The sequence below is a fragment of the Pagrus major genome, chromosome 17, assembly GCF_040436345.1.
Source record: "Pagrus major chromosome 17, Pma_NU_1.0".
Classification (NCBI taxonomy): domain Eukaryota; kingdom Metazoa; phylum Chordata; class Actinopteri; order Spariformes; family Sparidae; genus Pagrus; species Pagrus major.
This window is the reverse complement of record NC_133231.1, coordinates 17,499,336-17,521,745: the sequence shown is the minus strand read 5'-3', so window position 1 is coordinate 17,521,745 and position 22,410 is coordinate 17,499,336. Positions and strand designations below refer to the sequence as shown.

General features: G+C 41.9%; 1 protein-coding gene across 1 annotated transcript; it reads left to right on the top strand.

The window, feature by feature from the left end:
- epb41l4b (erythrocyte membrane protein band 4.1 like 4B) lies at nt 1-20,946 on the top strand. The gene is made up of 23 exons (XM_073485273.1): nt 1-870; nt 5,222-5,326; nt 5,409-5,451; nt 5,841-5,919; nt 6,190-6,234; nt 7,538-7,590; nt 8,655-8,775; nt 9,429-9,516; nt 9,601-9,689; nt 10,871-10,940; nt 11,025-11,194; nt 12,589-12,698; nt 13,317-13,350; nt 13,624-13,657; nt 13,780-13,883; nt 16,591-16,730; nt 17,488-17,606; nt 17,695-17,808; nt 17,900-17,955; nt 18,039-18,191; nt 18,387-18,507; nt 18,677-18,810; nt 19,860-20,946. Exons 1-23 carry the CDS (start codon nt 583-585, stop codon nt 19,921-19,923), a joined length of 2,334 nt encoding a protein of 777 aa, XP_073341374.1. The 5' UTR covers nt 1-582; the 3' UTR covers nt 19,924-20,946.
- Nucleotides 20,947-22,410: the final 1,464 nt, after the last annotated feature.

Below are 22,410 nucleotides of genomic sequence, written 5' to 3'. Positions count from 1 at the left end.
TCACTCTGTTTGTCCAGTTTCGCTGGTTGACTTTTACCTGTGAGGTAGACTACTTTCGGTTCGCCCGGTGGGAATAAGCGGCAACAAGCAGCGGGGTCCGGTACCGGTCCAGAGGTGACCACACTTCCCTCCTCCCCGCCCCCCGGCCCCGTGTGACTCAGGGGCTCCCACTGCGGAGCGTCGGACGGGATTTCTCCGGGATTTCAGAGTCGGTGCGCAACAGCGAGCCAAGCAGAGCAGGAGGCAGGTGCACGGGAGAGGACAGGACAGGAGGAGGAGGAGGGCTGTGTGTGTTTCCGTGAGAGAGTCCTGTCGTCCACACCGGGCTGAATGATCGGTGGTCAACTGGTTGGTCGATCCGTGTCAGTTTCATTAGTATGCGGCTGGAGTCCCTCCGCTGCTGCCGACATCCAGCCTGAGGACTGATCGGCAGCCCTGAAGTCTCCTCCGTGCCTGCTAAGTGACTCCTCGCCCCGGGGAGGAGGCGGCGGCAGCAGAAGCAGGACCCCGGCTGCACCGGCTGTTGTGTGGAGCAGTTTTCACGGACGCAGCACGGACCTCCTCGCCTCGTGGATCGGGAAGATGATGGGCTTTCTGCGCCGGACGTTCAGCCGCCGCTCCCGGAGCCGCTTCCAGACGAGAGAGAGGGACGAACGGGACGGGAAAGGGGGAGGAGAGGGAGGGGGAGGAGGAGCAGGAGGGGTGAGCGGGAACCCCCTGCTCCTGGCCCATCAGCAGCAGGTCGTACATGCGCCCGCCGTGGTCACCGGGGGAGCGTCGGTCCACATCCCGGCGGCCGGGGCGGCGAAGACCACCATCACCTGCCGCGTCCTGCTGCTGGACGGCTCGGATGTCACTGTGGATCTGCCTGTGAGTGCACACAGCGGCTCTGTGTGTAAACAGTGTGTGTAAACAGAGTGCATGGCGCTGGACGAGGTGTAGCCCAGGTCAATGTGTGCCAAAGTGCGGCCCGGGGACCCCGCAGGGACAACGTAGGGGTCCCTGGTGGCCCCCTGCAAAAATGAGAGACAGGGTTAAATCTAATTCATCCAGTTCAGCCTGTAGTCAGTTTAGTTTCAACTTTTAAAATTAGAAATGTAAGAGGAATCTCTGAATCTGCTCTGAACACAGCCCTGGTTAGAGGAGATGTAAAAGAGTGTTTTTATCTTGCCGAAAAAATGATCAACAGGAGAGCTGCAGCCATCGATCGATGATAAGTTATCAACGATTCAGTTAATCGCCAACTATTCTGATGATCCAATAACTGGTTTGAGTAGTTTTCTCCAGCTTCTTAAATGTGAATATTTTCTGGTTTCTTTACTCCTCTGAATATCTTGTCGTCCCTCTCAAATGTGAGGATTTGCCACTTCTCTCTTTTCTTTTATCTCACTTTGAATGAAACACTTTTGAGTTTTGGACTGATTCCCAACAAAATGAGCAGCTTGAAGACCTCTCCTTGGGATCTGAGACATCATTTTTGGCATTTCTTTACAATGTCTTTGCCATTTAATGCGTCTAGATTATTTTAATTATCAATCAATCTGCCGATCAGTTTCAGGCTTAATCCTTTAAGTGTTTAGTCTACAAAGCGTCCCCCCCAAAAAAATGTTCCCAGAGCCCAAAGTGGCGTCTTCAAATTGGCTCTTTTTGTCCAACCAACAGACCAAAACCCCCAAACTCTTTATTTACTGTCATAAATGACAAAGAAAAGCAGCAAATTCTTACATTTAAGAAGCTGAAACCAACAATTTTGATATAAAAATGACTAAAACCTATCCAAATAGTTGCTGATTAATTGTCTTTCAATCAGCTAATGGATTAATCGCGCAGCTCTAGTTGCATCTCGAGTTAAAATAGACAGCAAGATGTGTCCAGTTGAAGTTCGACACAGATAAGTTCCCGTTGACTGAAGTTTCCCTGCTTGTAGTATCATAGTGGCCTATATAGTATGAGTGTGTGTGAGTGTGTGAGCGTGTCTTTCTGTTCAGTGAGAGCTCCAGATGGTGTTATGATCAGCCAATTCATCACATTACTTCCCTATTCTGACTGCGGGAAAATCTAACGAAGACAGACCTGAAGCTGCCCCCTCCTGTTTGCTCTTTTACAGCCTCTTCCTCACTTTCTCCTCCTCCTCCTCCTCCTCCTCTTCCTCTTCCTCTCTCTCGCTCCATTGGTCTATTTGCCTGTGTCTGATCTTTCTCAAGCAATCTCCTCTCTAACCCCTGACTCCCTCCCCTCCTAATCTTCCTTTTACACTCCCTCTGTGGCCTGCTCCATCGCTCATCGTCTTCACATCCTTCACTTCTTCTATTCTTCTTCTTCTTCTTCTCTCTGTCCTCCTCTATTCCCTGACTCCCTGATCTGATTTACCACTCTGGGGACTCTATGTCACAGACGAGTGCCAGGAGTGTATGAGGGGTAGGTGGGATGATGAGCGAGAGCGTGGGCATTCGTGCGTAAGTGGCTTCTTGTAAGATGTTTTCATTCTGAAGGTTGCGTGTGTCACAGAAGCTGTTGCGTGCATGCGTCACCTCCTTAATGCTCGGCCGGTGTACAGTGGGTTACGAGGGTAGAGAGAGTGTTTTTCTTGTCCTGCAGGGAGATTACAGCAATATCACAAAGCAACAGCTTCTACTAAATGTGTTACAGCTCCAACAATAAAACGTCACAGGGCTTGTCAAGCTGGAGGCTGAGTCACAGGTGTGCTGGGACAAGTTTGTACACGCCAGGTACAGTGAAACTCGTTTATTAGGGTGTCAGTTGAAGACAAAACACAAGGTAGAGCAGAAACAGTGAAATATTCACTCCAGTGTGGTGTGCGATTGTTGCCTCTGCATGTGTTCCCATGTGACAGAGGCCATGATTTCAATCAGCGTCTCTAAACATGCTGCAGAATGAGCAAGAGGCGTTCTGGTGATTTTTTTTTTTTTTTTTCTGCGCCTGTCCCCAATCCCTTAATACCACTGATTTCCTCACACATTCATACACTCACCAGGAAGTTTAGACTGGTTATCAGGATCCAAAGTACAAGGCTGTCATCTCTGCACACACCCACTGTGTGTTATGTGGGTCAGACAGGAGGGAGGTCATCGTACGGGGCAATGATGAGGCTCATAAAATGCTTTAGAGGGGACAAACTGGCACTACAGTGGTTGTGCTTAAGTGTGTGTGCTCTTGGTTGTGTGTGTTGTTGACAAGAGTCTGAATAAGGGCCTTTCCCTCAGGGGCTTCTCATTTTGACCCAGATGCGCGCGCGCACACACACACGCAAACAAACACTTTCACATGCCCTATTAGTCATTTTGCTCTTGTAATACACACTCATGCCTAAATTTCGCGGAAGTCTGGCACCACCCTGAGCAGTGAAACTCAGTTTAAAAGTCAATTTATCACCAGAAGATGAGACAGACGAGATGACAAATAAACTAGTGCTCAGTGATATGGCCTTAAAGGATAAGTTCGCCCAAAAATTACAATTCTGTCATTATCTAAAAGAAAAACAGCTGAAAAAATCCAGAAGCCCTGAGATCCCAAATTGATTTGAAAAGACGTTATTTACACATATTCAGACACAATGCATGCCAACACTTTTTGCTGGACGAGCTGTATGGAGTCATTGTCATGTTTTTGTGTGGACTACAAAACTTCACCTTCACTTTCCATCACTATGGGGCTGAGTAGATAATGACTGGATTTTCATTTTTGGGTGAACTGTTCCTGTAAATTAATATTGCGATATTTTTGGGCTATATTGGGATACAAGTTGCAATAGTCCATATTTTGAAATCTCCTCTATAGCACTTCATAAATGCTGACAGGGCAACAAAAGCCAATATTACAGTATTTGGGACCAAATACCTGTTGATTCTTCCACAAAGCATTAATTCTTATTAAGTAGCAGAGATGTGGATTCGAGTCATCATGACTTGGACTCATTGTGAGTTGAGTCCCTGTTTTGATGACTTGCAGGCTGATTTGACCGAAAATAAATGACTTGGGACTTGACCTGAACTTGGAAGTCACAGACTCGTGACTTGACTTGAGACATGATGACTTGTCTGTCTTAATTTTATTTAATTTGTTTTTAGTCTGGTTGTCAGTATTTCACAGTCTAAAAGCAGTGGGGAAAGAATATTTTTTGAATGAGAAGAAATCAAGAAATAAATAAGTTTTTAGAAAGTTATTTGTTTGATTCCATTTATTTAGCTGAATATCAACAATTATAATACAAATTCATTAATTGTCATTCTTTTTGAACAGGTTAGATAAATTGGTGAATAATATCATTATTATTAGGCAGGTTTTAATTTCTGAGTTTGTATTGTTACCTCATTAATATTGTAAATATTAGAAATCTGAGTTTAAGTTTCTCCTCCAAAACTACATAATGCACCTTTAACTGAGGATGTGCTTCAACTTGACTTGACTTGCCCAAGAAAAAATGACTTTGGACTTGCTTGAGTCACATGTCTGATAAATAATCATCAGTAATGTGGATATCATGACTAATTGGGTAAAGGCAAACATTAGAACAGTCTGCTAAGTTCAGAAAATGACATCACTTTACTGATATGCAGCCTTTAAAACCAGGAACAGACAGCACTTATCACGATATAACAATGTAAGACCATATACAGTATAGTCTCACATCAATAAAGATATAATAAAATATGTTTCTCAGGGGCTTGTCCTCCTCAATTTGAGTCAGATTCAATCACACACACACACACACGCACAGAAACAACCATATGCACTAATAAAGTAATTTTGCTCTTGTTATGGACACTAAAACTGTAATCTCTAATGAGAACCAGGGCTGCAACTAACAATTAGTTTCATGATTAACTGATTAATCGTTCAGTCCATAAAATATCAAAACATTGTGAAAAATGACCCCAAAGTGACGTCTTCAAATAGCTTCTTTTGTCAAGCCGACAGTCCAAAAACCAAAGAATCTTGATTTAATACATTAATGACAAAGAAAAGCAGCAAAACTTTACATTTAAGGAACTGGAACGAGCAAAAGTTTGACGTTTTTGCTTGAAGAATGGCAGAAACGATCAATGGATTATCAAAATATTTAGCAACTAATTTTTTGACTAATCAATTAATCAACTAATCGTTGCAGCTCTAACGAGACAATCGGGTCTCGCGGGCTGAAGAGAAAACAAATAAACACAAGTGAGGCTGAGCTGAAAACACTTCTGTTCTTCTTTTGCAGAGTAAATCCAGAGGCCAGGACCTTTTCGACCAGATCATGTATCACATAGATCTGGTTGAGACGGACTACTTTGGACTTCAGTTCATGGACACAGAACAAGTCTCAGTGAGTAACAAGCTCTTACTTATTTTCGCCGTGGACCGCACGCTGAGATAACTCACCTCCTGAATCTTTTGATCTCTTGTAGCACTGGCTGGATATGTCGAAGTTTATCAAGAAACAGATCAGAGGTAAGTTCACCTCACCTGTTTTCTAATTAGGCCTGTGCAGTGTGTAGGAAAATGTGCAGTATGTGCATGTGGAGGCAGGTGAGTGGGGAGCAGGTGGCCATTATCCAATGTTGACATGGTGATTAGCGTGTGCATTAGGAGCCGTACCCTTGTTTGCTCTCCAGCTTGTAACAGGGGGGATGAATGGTATAAGAGGAGGGAGGAGAGGCTGATGTTGTCCTTTGAGTTGTAGTGCAGGAGCCTAAAACAAGGGCCAGGCTGACAGTGATGGATTAACATAAAGTGGTTTAAATCAATTATTCTTTTTGATTTGATTTGATTGAATACATTTTCAGTAAAGTGCGACTTCATCTCGCTCCACCTCTTCCTGTCTTCTTTGTTTCCTCTAGACGGGTCTCCGTACAGACTCTTCTTCAGAGTGAAATTTTACTCTTCAGAGCCAAATAACCTGCGCGAAGAATTTACAAGGTAAAACTCTCACACGCAAATCACACACACACGAACACACACACATTAACACACACAGTTCTCTCAGGAGCCCGGTGCGGAGGTCCAAAGGGGATGTGGGGCTAATTACTTTGCTGCTGTGGGCAGATTCAAATCAAGGCCAAACGGACAGAGACTTGTTAGAACAAATTATGTGTCAGAGATGAGGCAAAGCCTGCCATACATCAATTGATTTATGTTCTTGTTCAGCGTGAGCCTCTCACTCTGTCGTCTCTTTTTCCACCCTGACAGGTATCTGTTTGTGCTGCAGCTTCGACAGGATATTCTGTCTGGCAAGTAAGTTCCTCTTCCGCAAATGTGACCTAAAGATTACAGTATAGAGACACAGAAACACATTTAAACAAACCGTCATTTTATATCTTACATATATGTGCAGTTTATAATTCAAATGTTTTGCAGAGTTAAACTACTGTTAAACGTTTTGGGGGATACATGTGAGGTTAGACGTGACGATTGAAACACATAAACATGAAGTACAAGCAATTGTTTATCGTAAAGTTGCAACTGATGTTTATAACACTTTCTAAATGTTTAATAAATACAGTGTAGTTACTGCATAAACATTATTTGGATGGTAACTGATGTTTATAGACCTTTAAAATTGCTTAATAAATGGTTTATAAAGCATTTCATTGTTTGTTAACAGTGATATAACTATTAACTAAAGTTTTATTCACAAAAAATGTACCATGTATTAATGATGGTTATGATAAAGTGTTACCGAAAACTCGAAAAAGATGCACAAGATGCAGGAGTTTTGGGTTAGATGGTCAACAACTTTCAACTTTAAATTCCACAATAAAAGCCCCTCCGTGTCTTTAAGATATTTTGACCTCATTAAGTAAAATTTAAAGGACTTAATTTGTTAAAACAATTTCTGAGAAGTCTTGTAAAAGTCAGTACTCAAATAGGGTTTTGCAAATAAATGCAGAACTCTGTGGTTCGTTGGTGTTAAAGACAGTGAAAGTGTTTATTTAAAGACAATGTCCTTGAACCTGCATCCTCAATCTGACCTCATCCTAACTGGAACAAAAGAAAACATTCATCTTAAAATACATTCCTCTCCTCACGAGTCCAAAATATGAATCATATTCAGGTGATTTCTCTTAACAGTGCAGACGTCTGGATCTCAGTTGTAGCATTAAACCTACAAACACACACACACACACACACCTGTTGGAGCGTACATACAGGTGACCTACACCAGAGTTTCGGGGACTTCTGAGCAGCGGCGCCTGTTTCTTACACACAAACACAAACCTGCGTGCACAAACACACACACTCAGAGGGTGTGTTGCCCCTCTCCCTCCTCCTGCCTCTATCTGGGCCACGGATCCCCAGAGTACAGCTCTATTATAAAGCTCAAGATCAGGAACAGCAGAGGGCTGCTTATTTTAGGAAAAGGGTTGCTCCTCTCCTCCTTGACATGCACACACACACACACACAGTAGGGCACTCAGACACTTTTATGTCCTTCCAACACATGATAACACACACACATCACACCATGTGGTGGTCTTATAAGTGTGTGTGAATGCACTCTCACTACAAACAGCTCCGTGTCTCTCTTTCTTCTCAGATTGAAATGTCCGTATGATGTCTCAGTAGAGCTGGCGGCATATTGTTTACAAAGTAAGTAAACCTCTCATACTCACTTATATTCTGTTACATGTTGAGTTAAGTTAAAGAGTTTTCACTTCACTCTTAACGGACCAGAGTTTATCAGTATCTGTTGTTTCTGTTTGCTGATAAAATAAACTAATTTTAAAATGTGCTACTTTGGCTCTGATGCAGCATCCTCTCTAAGTCTGTAGTCACCACTCTGTGGTTTCACTCAATGTCCCGCCCACAACAATATCTGATCGGTAACATGTCACTGTTAATAGCCTATAAACACTAAATACAAATATACAGTATCAGTGCCATATACTGTTTAATGAAAATAAACTTGCAGATTTGAAAACTGAAACAAGTCGCAAGTCAAGTAAGCATATTAACCATAACTAGTTGCTTGTTAGCATTCATATCAGTTGCAAATTGGCTCTTTAATGGTCCTTATAAAACACGTATTAATGCCTCATTGCATGACCATGTTCTACAACCACCCCAATAACTTTCTGATTACTACTTACTGATAGCAAGGAAGACAGTTGTTGTATATTATGGATCACAATCTTAATATTATTTACTCAGTCTGCACCTAAAAAGGTGGTAGTAACTTATGATCTGTGTCATCCGAAAATCAAACTTAGAGGACAAGCCACAAGCTCAGATGGATGTTGCATGTGGTGGTTCCCTGCAGTTTTCTGTCTGTAATTAGATGTTAAGTCACATTCTGTAGTGCAGTGTGAACATGCAGGGATTTGAAGCTTTAAAGAGCGACTATGTGACCTTTGCTGAATAGCCATAAGTTACAATTATGGGATGATGATAATTGGTATATCATGGTGTAACTGCAGTGCAAGAAGGGAAGAATCAAGTTGCTACTGTCAAGTTGCACAGCAATTATATATCTATTGTTTTCTATCATTAGCCACCATAAGCAGCAAAACCACAGAGTGTGTTGCAATGAGACATTTTTGTTTGTTTCACCATAAAGACCTCGGCTGCTGATACACAGCACATCTTGTAGACTTTTGGCTTCTCCGTCTGCTGCTCTCCTACATCTGTGTTTCTAAATTTCTCATCACATCCAGGTGAACTGGGAGACTGCGATCCCCTGGAGCACTCTCCTGAGCTGGTGTCTGAGTTTCGTTTCAGTCCCAAACAGAGCGAGGCCATGGAGGCAGACATCTTCGGCAGGTGGTTGGAGCTCAGGTGAGTTTAAAGTTCACCATGAAGTCAAAGAAAATGGGACTTTTTCAAACACTGTGCACTAGTTGCCACAATACTCATCTTATTGTGAGGCGTCCTGTGGCCGGTGATTTGACCTGAGCACATTTATCTCCTCATTGATGTGAAACAACTGGGGCAAGAAAAGCAGAGCACCGAGCAGGGAAGGAAGTCATTCTGCTGCTGCCTTTCAGCGCCAGCGTTTCCAGTGACCAGGGCGTCTACATTTCACTCTCCCTCTTTTCTCTCCTCCTCCTCTGCCTTGGCCTCGCTCTCACTGGCCTGTATTGAGGATTAAGAGATTAATCCCTGGAGGGTCTTGATTGATTCCGAGCAGTGTTTAACCCAGCCGCGGTCTGATTGCTCCCATCTCGGATTAGATTACACACACATATGCTGCGCTTCACCGAGCCGCCTGAGCCACACAAGGACGAACCCACTCCGAGTTCACTGCCACTCAAACACACCAAGACTGAGTCAGGGACGCAAAAAGAAGGTTACTCACAGAATATCTCCCTGAGAGCTAACACCAATTACCAGTTGAGGTCGTAAAGTGTCATTACTGATTTCTGAGGTGACGGAGGGAGTGATGTTTTTGTTGTGAAAACTCACCATGGTGTCTTCATTTTAATCCTCAGGGGAAAGAGTCCGTCTCAAGCCGAGATTTCTTTTCTCAACAAATGCAAGTGGCTGGAACTTTACGGAGTAGATATGCACTTTGTCAAGGTGTGTGAGTGTGTTTGATTATCATAAAAGTCACTATGTCACAGGTGTGTCCGGGAACTAACCGTGTGTGTGTTGTGTCTTCAGGGCAGAGATGGAGGAGAATATGCACTCGGTCTCACTCCTACTGGCATCTTAGTGTTTGAAGGCTCCAACAAAATTGGCCTCTTCTTTTGGTGAGGACATTGAACGTATCGCGAATCCAGTGGTTCTCAAAGTGGGTGCTGTGGCACCCCGAGGCGACTTAAGGACGTGCCTAGGGGTGCCATGAATCGTCTATTTCCATTTTATTTTGTACATTTTTGTATCTTTTCACCACATTAAAACATTTTGATGTTAGGCTTCAAACTCATCACATTTTAATAGAAATTTAAGGTGCAGTTTATTTGTCTTATACAACCAGGATTATTTAACGAAGTGGTAGTTGTAAAAATTATATAAAGGGACAGTTAAAGATGCAATACATAATAATTTTAGTTTAAAACATTCATATGTTACTAAAATTATTAACATAGTGTAAAAAAACGACAGGGTTGATGTGTTGTCAAAGACGTCTATGTACTGTGTTGAAGAGATGTCTGCTGAAGTTAGCATGCTAACCAGCTAGCACCGGGCCTGAAAAAATTCTTATGTATTGCACCTTTAGACAAATCTTAAAAATCTAATTATTTATAAAACAAGTTTTTCTCTAATTAAACATAGTAACATAGCGACATGCTTTCTGGCTTCTAACTTGAAGCAGTAAACATTTTAATCATCAAAGGTGAATTCCTGTATTTTTAAACCTGGTCCCATATTTACATGTTTCACTGTGTAAATGATTCATATTCACCAACATTTTTGGAATCGGCCCAGTTGATCTCCTCAGCTGGCAGCCACAACACAGCTGCAATAGCTTCAGTGTAATCCTTTGGGGCAACTCCCGACTGTCAAAGTAACGTCCATTAAAAGTGCTTGTTTTTGCCACTGACAGGCTGAAGTTGTGACTCTAAGAGTCTGACAACATTACAGAAGCGATTCCTACGGAGATAGACCTTTTTATTTAAGGGGAAGATTTTGTTCAAGGAGAAGTCTGCCCCAGAGGATTACATTGCAGGTGTTGCAGACATGTGGTGACTATCAGCTGAGGAGATCTACTGGACTGATTCAAAACATTTGGTGAATCTGAATCATTTACACACCAAAACATGTAAATATAGGGCACAGGTTTAAAAGTATCTGAATTTCCCTTAAATTAAAAAAAAAATGTTTTGAGTGATTCAGTAAAGGTCTATTGTATTTAAGTTGATCAATGTATATTGATGTTGTTCTGACCAAAATGACACTAGTTGGTTTGTGTGCTTGGTGTGTTATCCAGGCCCAAAATCACTCGGCTGGACTTCAAAAAGAGTCGACTCACGCTGGTCGTGGTGGAGGACGATGATCAGGTTTGTTTCCCTGCATGCAAACAAGCACATGCACACACAGTCAGACACACAGGGTGTGTGCTAACAGTGTTTGATTGTTTCCAGGGCCGGGAGCAGGAGCACACGTTTGTGTTCCAGCTGGCCAGCTCCAAGAGCTGCAAACACCTGTGGAAGTGTGCCGTGGAGAGCCACTCCTTCTTCCGGCTACGTCAACCAACCACGGGCAAGGCCAGCCAGAGCGACTTCACACGACTCGGGTCCCGCTTCAGATTCAGGTAGAGCACAGAGACGGGCTCACCTGTGAAGTGTAGCACTGACAGAAGACGGATGATGCAGCATATGGGGAATATAGTGTGTCACATTAAACAGAGGCTTTGTATCTATGGTTACAGTGTGTCTATGGTTACATGGATCTGTTCCTATGGTGACTGACACATCCCCATTATATTGTTTGTTTTCTCCTCACTGTGATAATCAGAGATGGTCAGAGCCAGTTCTCACACTTGAAGGGCACTTCCTGTCATTTGTTGGAGCAGCTGAAGTGTGTTTTACTTCGGTGTCTGTGTATTGAAAACTCAAGTTACAAGTGGTGGAAGTAAATTTAATCCAGTACAATTAACACACAAATGTCACTGATTTTGAACCTTGTGTTGCCAGCCAGTTTTAATTTCACCAGAGGAGTATGCTTTAAATATTTGAGAAAGAGTATATAAAGAGTAAACAAGTGTGAAATTTCAAGTAATATAGATTTAAATCCTTTTGATATTGATATCTGCCAAGGAGGTTATGTTTTCGCCCCTGTCCGTTTGTTGGTTTGTCAGTAGGATTACACAAAAACTGCTGAAGAGATTTCCATGAAACTTGGATGGAGGATGGGTCTCAGTCCAGAATAGACCCCATTCACTTTTGATGCGGATCCAGATAAAGGGACGGATCCGGGATTTTATTTTATATCTCCCAATTAGAGCACATGTTCAGCAAAGATGATATAAATGAAGAAATCAGTGAGCCCTGTACATAAAAATAACTAAATAGATATAGATGTATTTACAGGATCCACGATCACACAAAACAAAGTGTTTGTTAGTTCCCTGCTGTATTAAGATATAGCAACTATTTCATCCAATAATTGGTAAATGTATCCATAAAACGTTTCAGGGAGAAAGTCGACCTTTCCGTGCCACAAATCTAATTTACTATCCTTATCCACTCTGATCATGTTGGCAGTTCTTTAATCATCCATTTCCTGGTAATGGCTTTTTTACTGGCTGCGAGCAGTATTTGAAGAAGGTGTTTCTCATGTCGGCTGAGTTTGGTTGGAATCTTACCTAAATATATTGAACTGAAGTTGTGATTGATCTCTGAGCCAAATATTCATTTTATCACTGCTCCTGCTCCTAGCCAATAAGGCCAAATTGCAGCACAGTCCCAAAAGATGTGGAAGTGATCAGCCAAAGAGTGGTGTTACTGTAATTTAGCTTGATTCCTGTCTCAAACTATGCCGTGTTGAATCCTTGAATTGTAAGGAATTGGGCCTGGAAAGTCATTAAAAATTCCTTAATTTGATGTTGAAGAAGGTGAGGGGACCCTGCCAGGAATGAATTAACAAAAAAAAGTTTTTTAAACGATATAATACAGTTTTCCCTCTTCTGTGTGTTCTACGTCGCAGTGGTAAGACTGAGTATCAGGCCACCCATGGAGGCCGACTGAGGAGAGCAAGCACATTCGAGCGAAGGCCGAGCAAGAGATACCCCTCCCGCACACAGTCACTGAGCAAAGGTGAGACTTATCAGCACATACAAACCTTGATGACTAACAGCTCCTATTGAATCTGTTACTGGCCTGCACTCATTAACATGAAGGTCGCAGAGACAAAACTTGTCTCTGTTTTTCAGAATCACTATTGAATGTATTATTTTTCAACAGAAAAGCTGTAAAATTGCCAGCAGTTGCAAAGTGTTTGACGTATTGAATAAAATAGAAACTCAACAAGTTAAAAAAAAAACTGTAAAAGAGCTGAGGTTCTTTTTCAAGCAAGTGCTCCAGATTTCTTAAGACGGCTTGTTACCCTTAAGTGTCACCTTTGTCAAAAGCACATGCAGTCCTCTTCACTCCTCCGTATACCCTCTGCACACAAGCCGCTATCTCTCCGTAATCTATTATGCATGAATCATCAAGGGCAGACTGAATTTATTTCAAGGCTGTCAGTACTGACGTCCACGCACCTTTTATTTACTGGATGTTTTGTCATTCAGCCCTGCAATAGAAAAAACGAATGAGGATTGAAGTGTTGGTGAGATCTCAGAGTAATAACATGTATGCTGAGACTGAAAAACAGATAAAATGACAAACTGTCCTATTTTCTGCTCTAACTGACATCATGTCTCACTCTGTCAGCTGCCATTTCTCCCGCCAAGCCGCAACATATCAGGTAAAACACACACAAATATACACACACGTTCACATTCAAATTACCGCACTTGTGAGGACTTTCTGTTTATTACACTCTTTCATTATCCTCTAAACTCGACCTTAATCCACATAATGGCCTGGATAATCTGAACTAAAACAGCCTTTTGTAAAAGCTAAATAGTCGTCAATTTGTTGGGTTTTCAACAGTTTTTGAGGACGTTTTCCTTCTTCAAAAGACGTTTTCTTTTTTTTTTTTAATCTTCTATCAGTGATTATTGTCATTCTTTTCCAGCTCTCGAGCCAGCCCTGATCCCAGCCTACATCCAGTGAGTGACCTCAGATAACCCACTTTCGTGCACGCACACATATGCAGCAGCCACTGATCTGGCTTCGCTCTAGTGACAACATTTAATTTCAGCGTCTCTTCATTCCCTCTCCTTCCCTCCAGTACCAGCACAATATTCCTATTGGTCACGAGCCGTGGCACCCGCCTCACTCGGCTCTCACGCCCCCGGTCTACCTGCAGCCCTCTGGACACACACCGTCACACAGGTAAGACGACGGAGAGGACACAGAAGGCAGAGATGCTCAAGGACGTTATGATGCAGTCTTAGCCGGTCCTTGAGTTTCTATTTTTAGACAAAGTCACTCATGTGACACTCTCTGTTCGGTTCTCCACGTTGTCTCTTTCTCATCTCACATCACGTCACTCATAAACCTCATATGTGTCTTGTCTACCTCCATGCTCATGTGTGTGTGTCTGTGTGTGTGTGTGTATGTGTGTGTGATCCTTCATTTCCACCCTCATGTTCAGGCCGTCTGTCGAGGCTGCGAGTCCCACGTCCAGCCAACCCCCCGCCCCGGAGCGAACCAGCGGCACCTTCCCAGGATCCATCAGTGTGGTTTACAGGGACAAGGTCATGACTGCACTTTGACCTCTGTTTGACCCTGGGAATCTGTTTCAAACCCAGACTCTAAACATTAAGACTTACATTGACTGGTGTCCCAAAGAGAAGCTCTGTTGATGGATTCATCCTCACCCCCACCGTCATCATCTGTTTGTCGCATCCCTTCATGTGTTTCAGTGTGCACCTTCATGAAAAATCCGAAAAAAGGACAAAGGACCTAATCAGAAAGAGGTTTTCAAACTGACTGTCATCGCCTCTTTGAGGGGGGCTTGGGGAAGTTCAAGGGCTTCAAGGCATGAGGCAAAGATACTGCGTGAGGTTAAACGGACAGGTGTATACTGGTGTTATAGAAACACTAACAAGAAGTTAGATATTGTGGTTCGGCGATCAACGTGGTCAACACCCTGCCGACAGAGTCAGTCGAGCTTCTTTTGAACCCCTAATTGCTGCAATTTGCATCAAAAATCACACTCCTTCTCTGGATCATAACTCAGTCAAATCTGAATACAAAGATGGGAAACATATATCTGTAGTTGTGTTGTGCCTAACATGTTCAGAGGATATCAATATGTGTTTTGTCGATTGCTTGTAAACCTCTATAAATCCGCTTAGAATTTGCAGAAGAAAGACGCTCTTTATGACTGCTTTGTAACTGCAAGAATCATCACATTTTTAAGTTTTCTTGAGTATCAAACTAATCCATAAACTTTTAATGGTTCTAATTTGCCTTAATGTAAACAAATATAGCCTTTATCATTTAGGTCAGACGTTTTCAAACTGACTGTTCGAACGCCTACCCAGGGGGGCTCAGGAGAGTGGAAGACGTAGAAGGAGAGGCATGAGGCAAAAATGGTGTTAGGTGAAAGGGACAGGTGCTTATTGGTGTTACAGGAAGTTAATTATTGTGGTTTGGCCTGGTTGTTTTGGCCCTCCGATCAATGTGGTCAACACCCAGCTGACAGACGCAGATCAGTTACTTTAAAACAGCCAAGAAATCACATCAACACAGACATGATACGGATATCTTTAGATTCAGTGAGCGCTATGCTTTCCAGGGATATCATTGTGTGCATTGTCCATCGCTTGTTAACCAAAATGAATCCGCGTAGAAATTGCAGAAGAAAGATGCTCCTTACATCTGCAGAACTTCCCTAAGAATCATCACATTTTTAAGTTTTCTTGAGTATCAAACTAATCCAGTGATACTTGTCTGTACATCAGTGGGTACTTTGCAAACAAGAGCTGCTAATTGTTAATTCGGCAAACTTTTAATGGTTTTTAATTTGCCCGAATGTAAACAAATATAGTCTTTAATGCTCACGTTGTCGCCACCAGCTAACTCACTGACTCTATGACATTATACTTCCTGTTTTCAGACCAAATTAATGGAACTGTAGTCAGAGTATGATTATCCTGGATTATCTTCCAAGTCAAATTAATATAAATATTAACAATAGGAGCAACAAAATACATTAGAATTAGCTTTTTTCAGTATATATATTTTTGCATTAGTGAATGTGAACTCAGAATGTACCATCAACTTTGTTCTTATTACACTGACGCTGTCCTCTGTCCCTTCACATCCAGATATACAGTGTCAGACTGATATAGACTAAAAGATAACGCTAGAACGCAAAACAATAAACATAGGAATGGGTCTAATATCTTTGTGCCTTGTTTTTCTTGTGGACATTTTCATGTAATCATGGTTGTTTTAACCCCTCAGTCATCTCATCTTCATGTATCTTTGTGCCTTAGAAGTCTTGTGACAGCTAATTTATCCAAAACACTTTAATTTGAGTGCAATTAAGTGATGATGAGTGCTAAATATGGTGGAAGGGGTTGAGTTAAGCACGTGTTTAATGCTGGTTTAGGGATTAAGCTGCTTTAAAATGTATATTTTGTAGATCATCAGTGTGAAATAGGAGCATGAACTAGAATCCTGCATGTGTGGTGTTGTGCTTTCAAAGAGAGATTTTTGAATAAGCTTTACTTTGTTATAGCGGGTTATGGATTTGCTAAATCAACCAGCTGTTTACAGAAAATGTGCCCAATGTTTGTCTGCCATAGTATGTCGCCTTTTACTCTGTAAAACTTACTTGAATCACATGATGCCTGTAGGGACGATGCCGTTTCCTTTTCAAATAAACACAATGTTCATAATTGCAAAAGTCTGTCGTTCATAACTGGGTGACTAAGAGTTCCTGTTATCGTCATAAACTGTCTTTTTCTCCATAGATTGAAGGGTTTTGTGATGAATATGCTTGAAGCTGGAATGATCCGAAGTCAATAATAATGATAAGCGGCATTTAATTGGGTGAATTTGTTTTGATTACACCTGTCGTCTTCAGCTTCCCTCTCAGTGGTCCCGCCTCAGACCATCAGTTCAGCATCGAGGAGAATGAGACTTCCTACTCTGGCAAGATTCACCACCATCACCGTCGCCACACGCACAGCCAGGACACGCTCTGCCACACGCACACCAAGAACAGTGAGTACTCTCAGCCCGAGGAAGAGCTGTCCAAACAGTGTCTGTCTGCAAATCTGTGACACGTCTAGACTCCACACTGATGCTCTTTTCATGTTCGTCGCTGCATGTTGATCAGCTCATCCAAATCACACACAAAACATACTTTACCACTAAAAGGACAGATTCACCACAGTGAATGTGTTTGAAAATGTATTCCAGTGTTTATTCAAAACAAATATGAGGCTTCAGTCATGTGAATTAGATAAGTAAAGTCAGTATTTGTGTTTCTCAGGACTGCTGCAGAGGAATTTATTATAGCTACAATTATAGCAAATATTACATGTTAAACTAGTCAACCTTGGCAGAAATTACAGTGTACCATCAAATGAATTGGCAAGCAATGAAAACATAGTACTTAAAACAGAGGTGAATGTATGGATATTACAATGTACAGAACTTTTGGGCTACTACACTTTATAATCTTAGTCCAGTTGCCCCACTTCACCCCAGTTTCAGGCTTTGTTGATCATTGCCCGCATTTTGTTTCAAAACCTCTATGAAGCTCCCTCAGATATTATACGAACACTCGACAATTTTGTCATCAATTGTAATTGATTGCCTGTAAGAGACACAAGTCTAACAGTGCACGGTCACTCTTTTTAATAATAGAATCACTTGGATAAATGGATGGATGGTCATAAGCTTTTCCCTATCCCAGTTTCTACAAAAACAAACGCAGCCTACAGTGCATTTTCTCATTGAACTTTATGTGTATTAGAACGTCGAGCTCCTCACTGCCCTGCCGATGAGCTGGACATCTCTCAGTCCCTGCTCAAGGCTCTGGAGTCGGAAAGCGATTCTCCACCGTGGCCCTCGCTGCACGTCAACATGGACAAGGTCAGACCCACTCCCTGCATGCTGTCATTCAATTCTGCTCACAGTGAGATCTTATCCCCGGAAACTTTATCACCTGCTTCTTTGACAGGGAGAGGAGAAACAGCTGTCTGAGAAGTCTCTGCACCCCCCTGCCTCTCCGGTGATGCTCCCTGACCATCTCAAGTGTAACATCCTCAAGGCCCAGATGGAGGCGGCTTTCAGGGTGAGTACCACAGTTCACTTACAAATACTGTAAGCCTTGTGTGCTCTACAGTGTCACTAACAGCAGTGTCCTCCTCTCCTTCATGCTGTAGAAGGAAACTTCAACAATACCTAGAGTGAAGAACTCAAATGAGACCCTCAATGACAGGCCAGTGCCCTCATCCTATCTGCACATCTTTCTACACATGTGTACTTATCACTAACTCTTCATGTGATGACTCTGGTCTTCAGGTATCAGAGCTCATCCCAAGACTCGGCTGCATCAAGTCTCACAGCAGACAAGACGCCACATCGGCAAGACCGCAGCCTGACGCCGGAGAGGCCGCAGTCTAGTGCCAGCACAAGCACCACCCGCAGAAAACGACTGGTCAGACAGTTCAGCTTGTGAGTACACATCACCTTTGATTACTGGCGAAGGACGGTGCGACAAGAGGGAAATTGCATTCTGGAAATAAGTACTTCACAGAGTACTTGAAGCAAAAGCAATGCTATCTCTGCTCCAGATGAAATTACATTTTGTTCAGAGCAGTCTGCAGGTCGTGTTAGTCACTCAGCCTCTCTCAATTTATTGCTCATCAGTAACCACGAAGATGAAGATAATCTCCCAGAAGCTCTTGCGGCCATTTCCTCCCAGAGTACAGGAAAGTCAGGATCGACCAGCTCATTGGACAAACAGATACAGCCGTCCATTTACCCACAGGTGACGCACACACTCACACGCAAACACACACACACACACACAGACAGACAGACAGACACTTTAAAAGCCATTAAGAATGTTTGTGTAATCCAATTAATTCAGCCTCTCAGCATTATCTGTGAGTAAACAGAGGGATATCTGTGTCTGTATACATTCATGTGTATTCCAGGTGGATAATATGCCAGCACTGGAGCTGGGTAGTCCATGCTGTCCCTCTCCTTCGCCTTCTCCCCATCTCTCCCCCTCTTACTACTGTAGCTCCATTCCTCACCTGGTCCCTTACCTCGCTGCCCATAACGACAGGTAAAACGCCTCAGTTCTCCATGTTCTCAAGGGCATGTTTATATTTGCATCAACCTTCCTCCAGTGATCTGAAAAACCATTTAAAAAAGGTTTTAAGGTTGCATTTTGGCGGCATCCTGGTGACCCATTGGTTAACATGCATGTATATTGTTTAACTAGGGCTATGACTAACAGTTACTTTCATTATCAATTAATCTGCTGATCATTTCTCAGTTAATCAATTAGTCAATTCGTGTAGAAAATGGTTAAAAATGGTCAATAAAATGCATAGCCCGAAGTGACAAAATCCCAAAACTAAAGATATTCAGTAAACTATCATAGATAGTTTTACATTTTTGCATAAAAAAATGACTAAAACTATTAACAAATTATCAAAATAATTGCCAATTGATTTTCCTTTCTTTCTTTGTTTCTGTATCTACAAAATGCCAAAGAAATATTCTTTTTAACTTGAATTTTGGTACAATCTTCAGAATAAACTCTGGACAGTGACGCTCTGCTGCCTCTAAATGAATTGTTTTGACATTATCAGCCTACAATGTTTTCCTGTTTCCTGTTACCGACAAATCAATTTTGATGCTCCAGCATTTTAGTAATCTAATTTGTAATACCACATAATTATGACAGTGGCTAAATGTAATCATAATGGGGAAAAAGAAACAAGAGATAAACTGCTAAGAGCTAACTAGCCTAGCTCAGCAGTGTAGCAGTAGCAGCCCTCTGGATCCTGGATGGATGGATATGGATGGATATCCATGTGATTTGATGTGGTTAGCCATGTTTAAATCATATATTTAGTCAATAACTTCAACTGGATAAGTAGCCTAATCTTCAAGAGACACATTTTGTTTGTATCCAATCACGATGTGCAGTATCGTGCAGTATCCAGATGTTTATTAACGGTCTGTGACAATGATTATTAATAAGAGTTTTTTTCAGCCATATCGCTCTTGAAAAGGGGTTACATAAAGAAAAATGAACTGAAAACTGGCAGAATTACATCTTTAAACTTCATACGACGTGTATTTTGTCTTTCTGTGTGTGTGTAGTGGAGAGGAGATGAGGATGGACAGAGAGAAGATACTGAGAGCTCTCCTTATGACTGAGCTCTGAGACCGTGACCCTGGGCCCCTGTGACATCTTCGCCAGGTGCAGCAGACTTTGCAGTTAGTGAGGAAAGTGGAAGCAGAAGACCCAAAGTCACTGGCTGCAATCAACATTTGTATATGTGCATAATACATTCAGCCGCTATAAATATATATTTGCAAAAGGGCAATTGTTATATTTGCTTAACTGTTATTTTAGGACGGTTCTTTATATTCATCAAACTAAAAATGTAAAAAACTGTAAGTGAAATTGAACACAATGGAGTCACTGACACACAAGCTACAGATGTGACCGGTGCTGCCTGCATGATAAATATGTTACATGATGTAATATTTATCTGATTTGCTTTGGGGTTATGTTCTTATGTCACTGTGTCCATGTTGATGCCTAAACTGTGTTTTGGACTGCGACTGTTAAAGCTTTAATTTGTACACTTTAAAAATCTCAAGCTGAGGTGAAGGTCAATTCACTCTCCAGTCAGTTTGTTCAAAATGTAAATAGACATTGTAATGAATATGCTGACAAACGAGCAGGCATTGTAAATGCTTACTTCCGTATTTATATAATGTCAGATACCCGTTTTGACACGCCAAAACATTTGCTGCATTTGAGATTTGAGAAACTTCCTGAAACAAGTGAAGTGAAAGTGAATCCTGATTCGTTGTAGGAGACCTGTGCAGCTGCAGTCTTGATCTGCCCACTATGGGGAGACAAATCTGCAGTCACAGCTCCTGTGGCAGCTGAACACATTGATCCTGAGTCGTCATGAGGTACAGATCATGGATCACTTTGCTATTTTTTACACGCAGTCTCAGTCTTCATCACAGCCCAAATGCAAAACAGATCTCAGAGATCGTATTGTTGGACTTCAGCTATTGTTTATGCATAACCCTGCTGCTAAACAACTTCAGTCCTTGTTTTGTCACAACCACATCTGAGGCAGCGTATTACATGCAGCAGTACTGTATGTGTTGCTGTGTTGTTCCTGCCCTTGGTTGGATCTTAATAAAGGTCACATCATCAGTTTGACATCTCTTTAGCAGCATCTTTGATGTGTGTGCACCAACACGGGAATGTGGCTCAGCCTCGCCCTGCGTGCCTGTGTGGTGCGTGAGGGTAGGCCTCTCCCACCCTGTGCGGGAATGTTGTTACTAAGATTATTGCTGATTTATCTGCCTCTACACACCTATCAGGTGCAGTACGGTGAGTCAGTCTGTAATTGCACCTCTGTTTTGTCTTCCAGTGAATCACTTAGCGTTTGATAATTCATTTGCATGGTAAGGTGCAGCAGAAAGGCTGTGGTATGACTTGAGGAATGTTTTTATCAGAAAGAAATAATGTGGAGATTGACAGAAGTGATAATGTGGGTGAGCCAATAAACAAAACAACAAATTAAGCTTAACCCACCAGCAGGATGTGGTCAGCTTTATTTCTTTGTATATACTATAAGGGACTGTGTGAAAATTATTAGAAGTGGGAGAAGGGCTGCACCTTAAGTGTCCCCCTGGGGTTATTACTCAGGTTGGGGTCAACTAGTGAAACAGTAACTCATCCCTTCCTTTTGGGAATATAATACACTGGTATCAAATATCAATATATTTATTAAAACATGCAGGTGGTCTTAACAGAATCCCCTGACAGTTTGATTTACCAGAGTCACTACTTCTCCTCCTCCTGGCGTAAACTTCAGTAAACTTAGTTTAAACGGATCCCGAAGATTTGAGAGAGAAATAGTTGTCGGCAATGTAATGAGATCGGATGTGGGCAGAGCAGATAATTATGGTGTGGTTACATAATATTAAGAATGCTAATATTACAGTATACAGTATGCTGATCACACCTATTACACAATGAACATTAAGTATGTCACACCGAAATAAGTTAAGTCAGTTTCAATTGCAGGTGTCGATAGAGAGCAAAGCATTCGTTCTTGTTTGTTTGTTGATGTTTCTTGGTGAAGAAGTTATGCTTTTACAAAGTGAAGTCTCCAGTGTAAATGACACCTATGTTGTGTGCAAACTGTAATTGTAAAACTAAACAAACATTAAACAAGGCTAAAAGTCATACTTATGTCAGGGTTTGCGATTCAAATGCAAAGAAACACATCTTGACAATGTATGAAACAACAATGTGTAATCACACAACATTTTGCCCACAATAGATTAAGTATATTTCCTACTAAATTCTGCCAATAAAGTGAAAAAATAAAGTATTTTGAGCCTTGTTACGTAGATACTAATGGGGTTGCTATGCTGGTTTAGACAGTGTCTTCTGTGAGTGGGAGAAAGAGTGAGTGTGTTTAAAAGGGATCAGGTTGGGTGGGGTGCACAAGATTGTATTACACAATGCCAAATCTGCCCTGAGGGGGTCTGACATGGTTTTGTGTGCCTTCCTTCTCTCTTCCCCCTTCCTGCACTCTCTATTCTTCACTTTTCCACCCTGTTAAAAGAAGGACCATTCTCTCAGATAATGTGCTTAGTGTGTCCGAGTGAC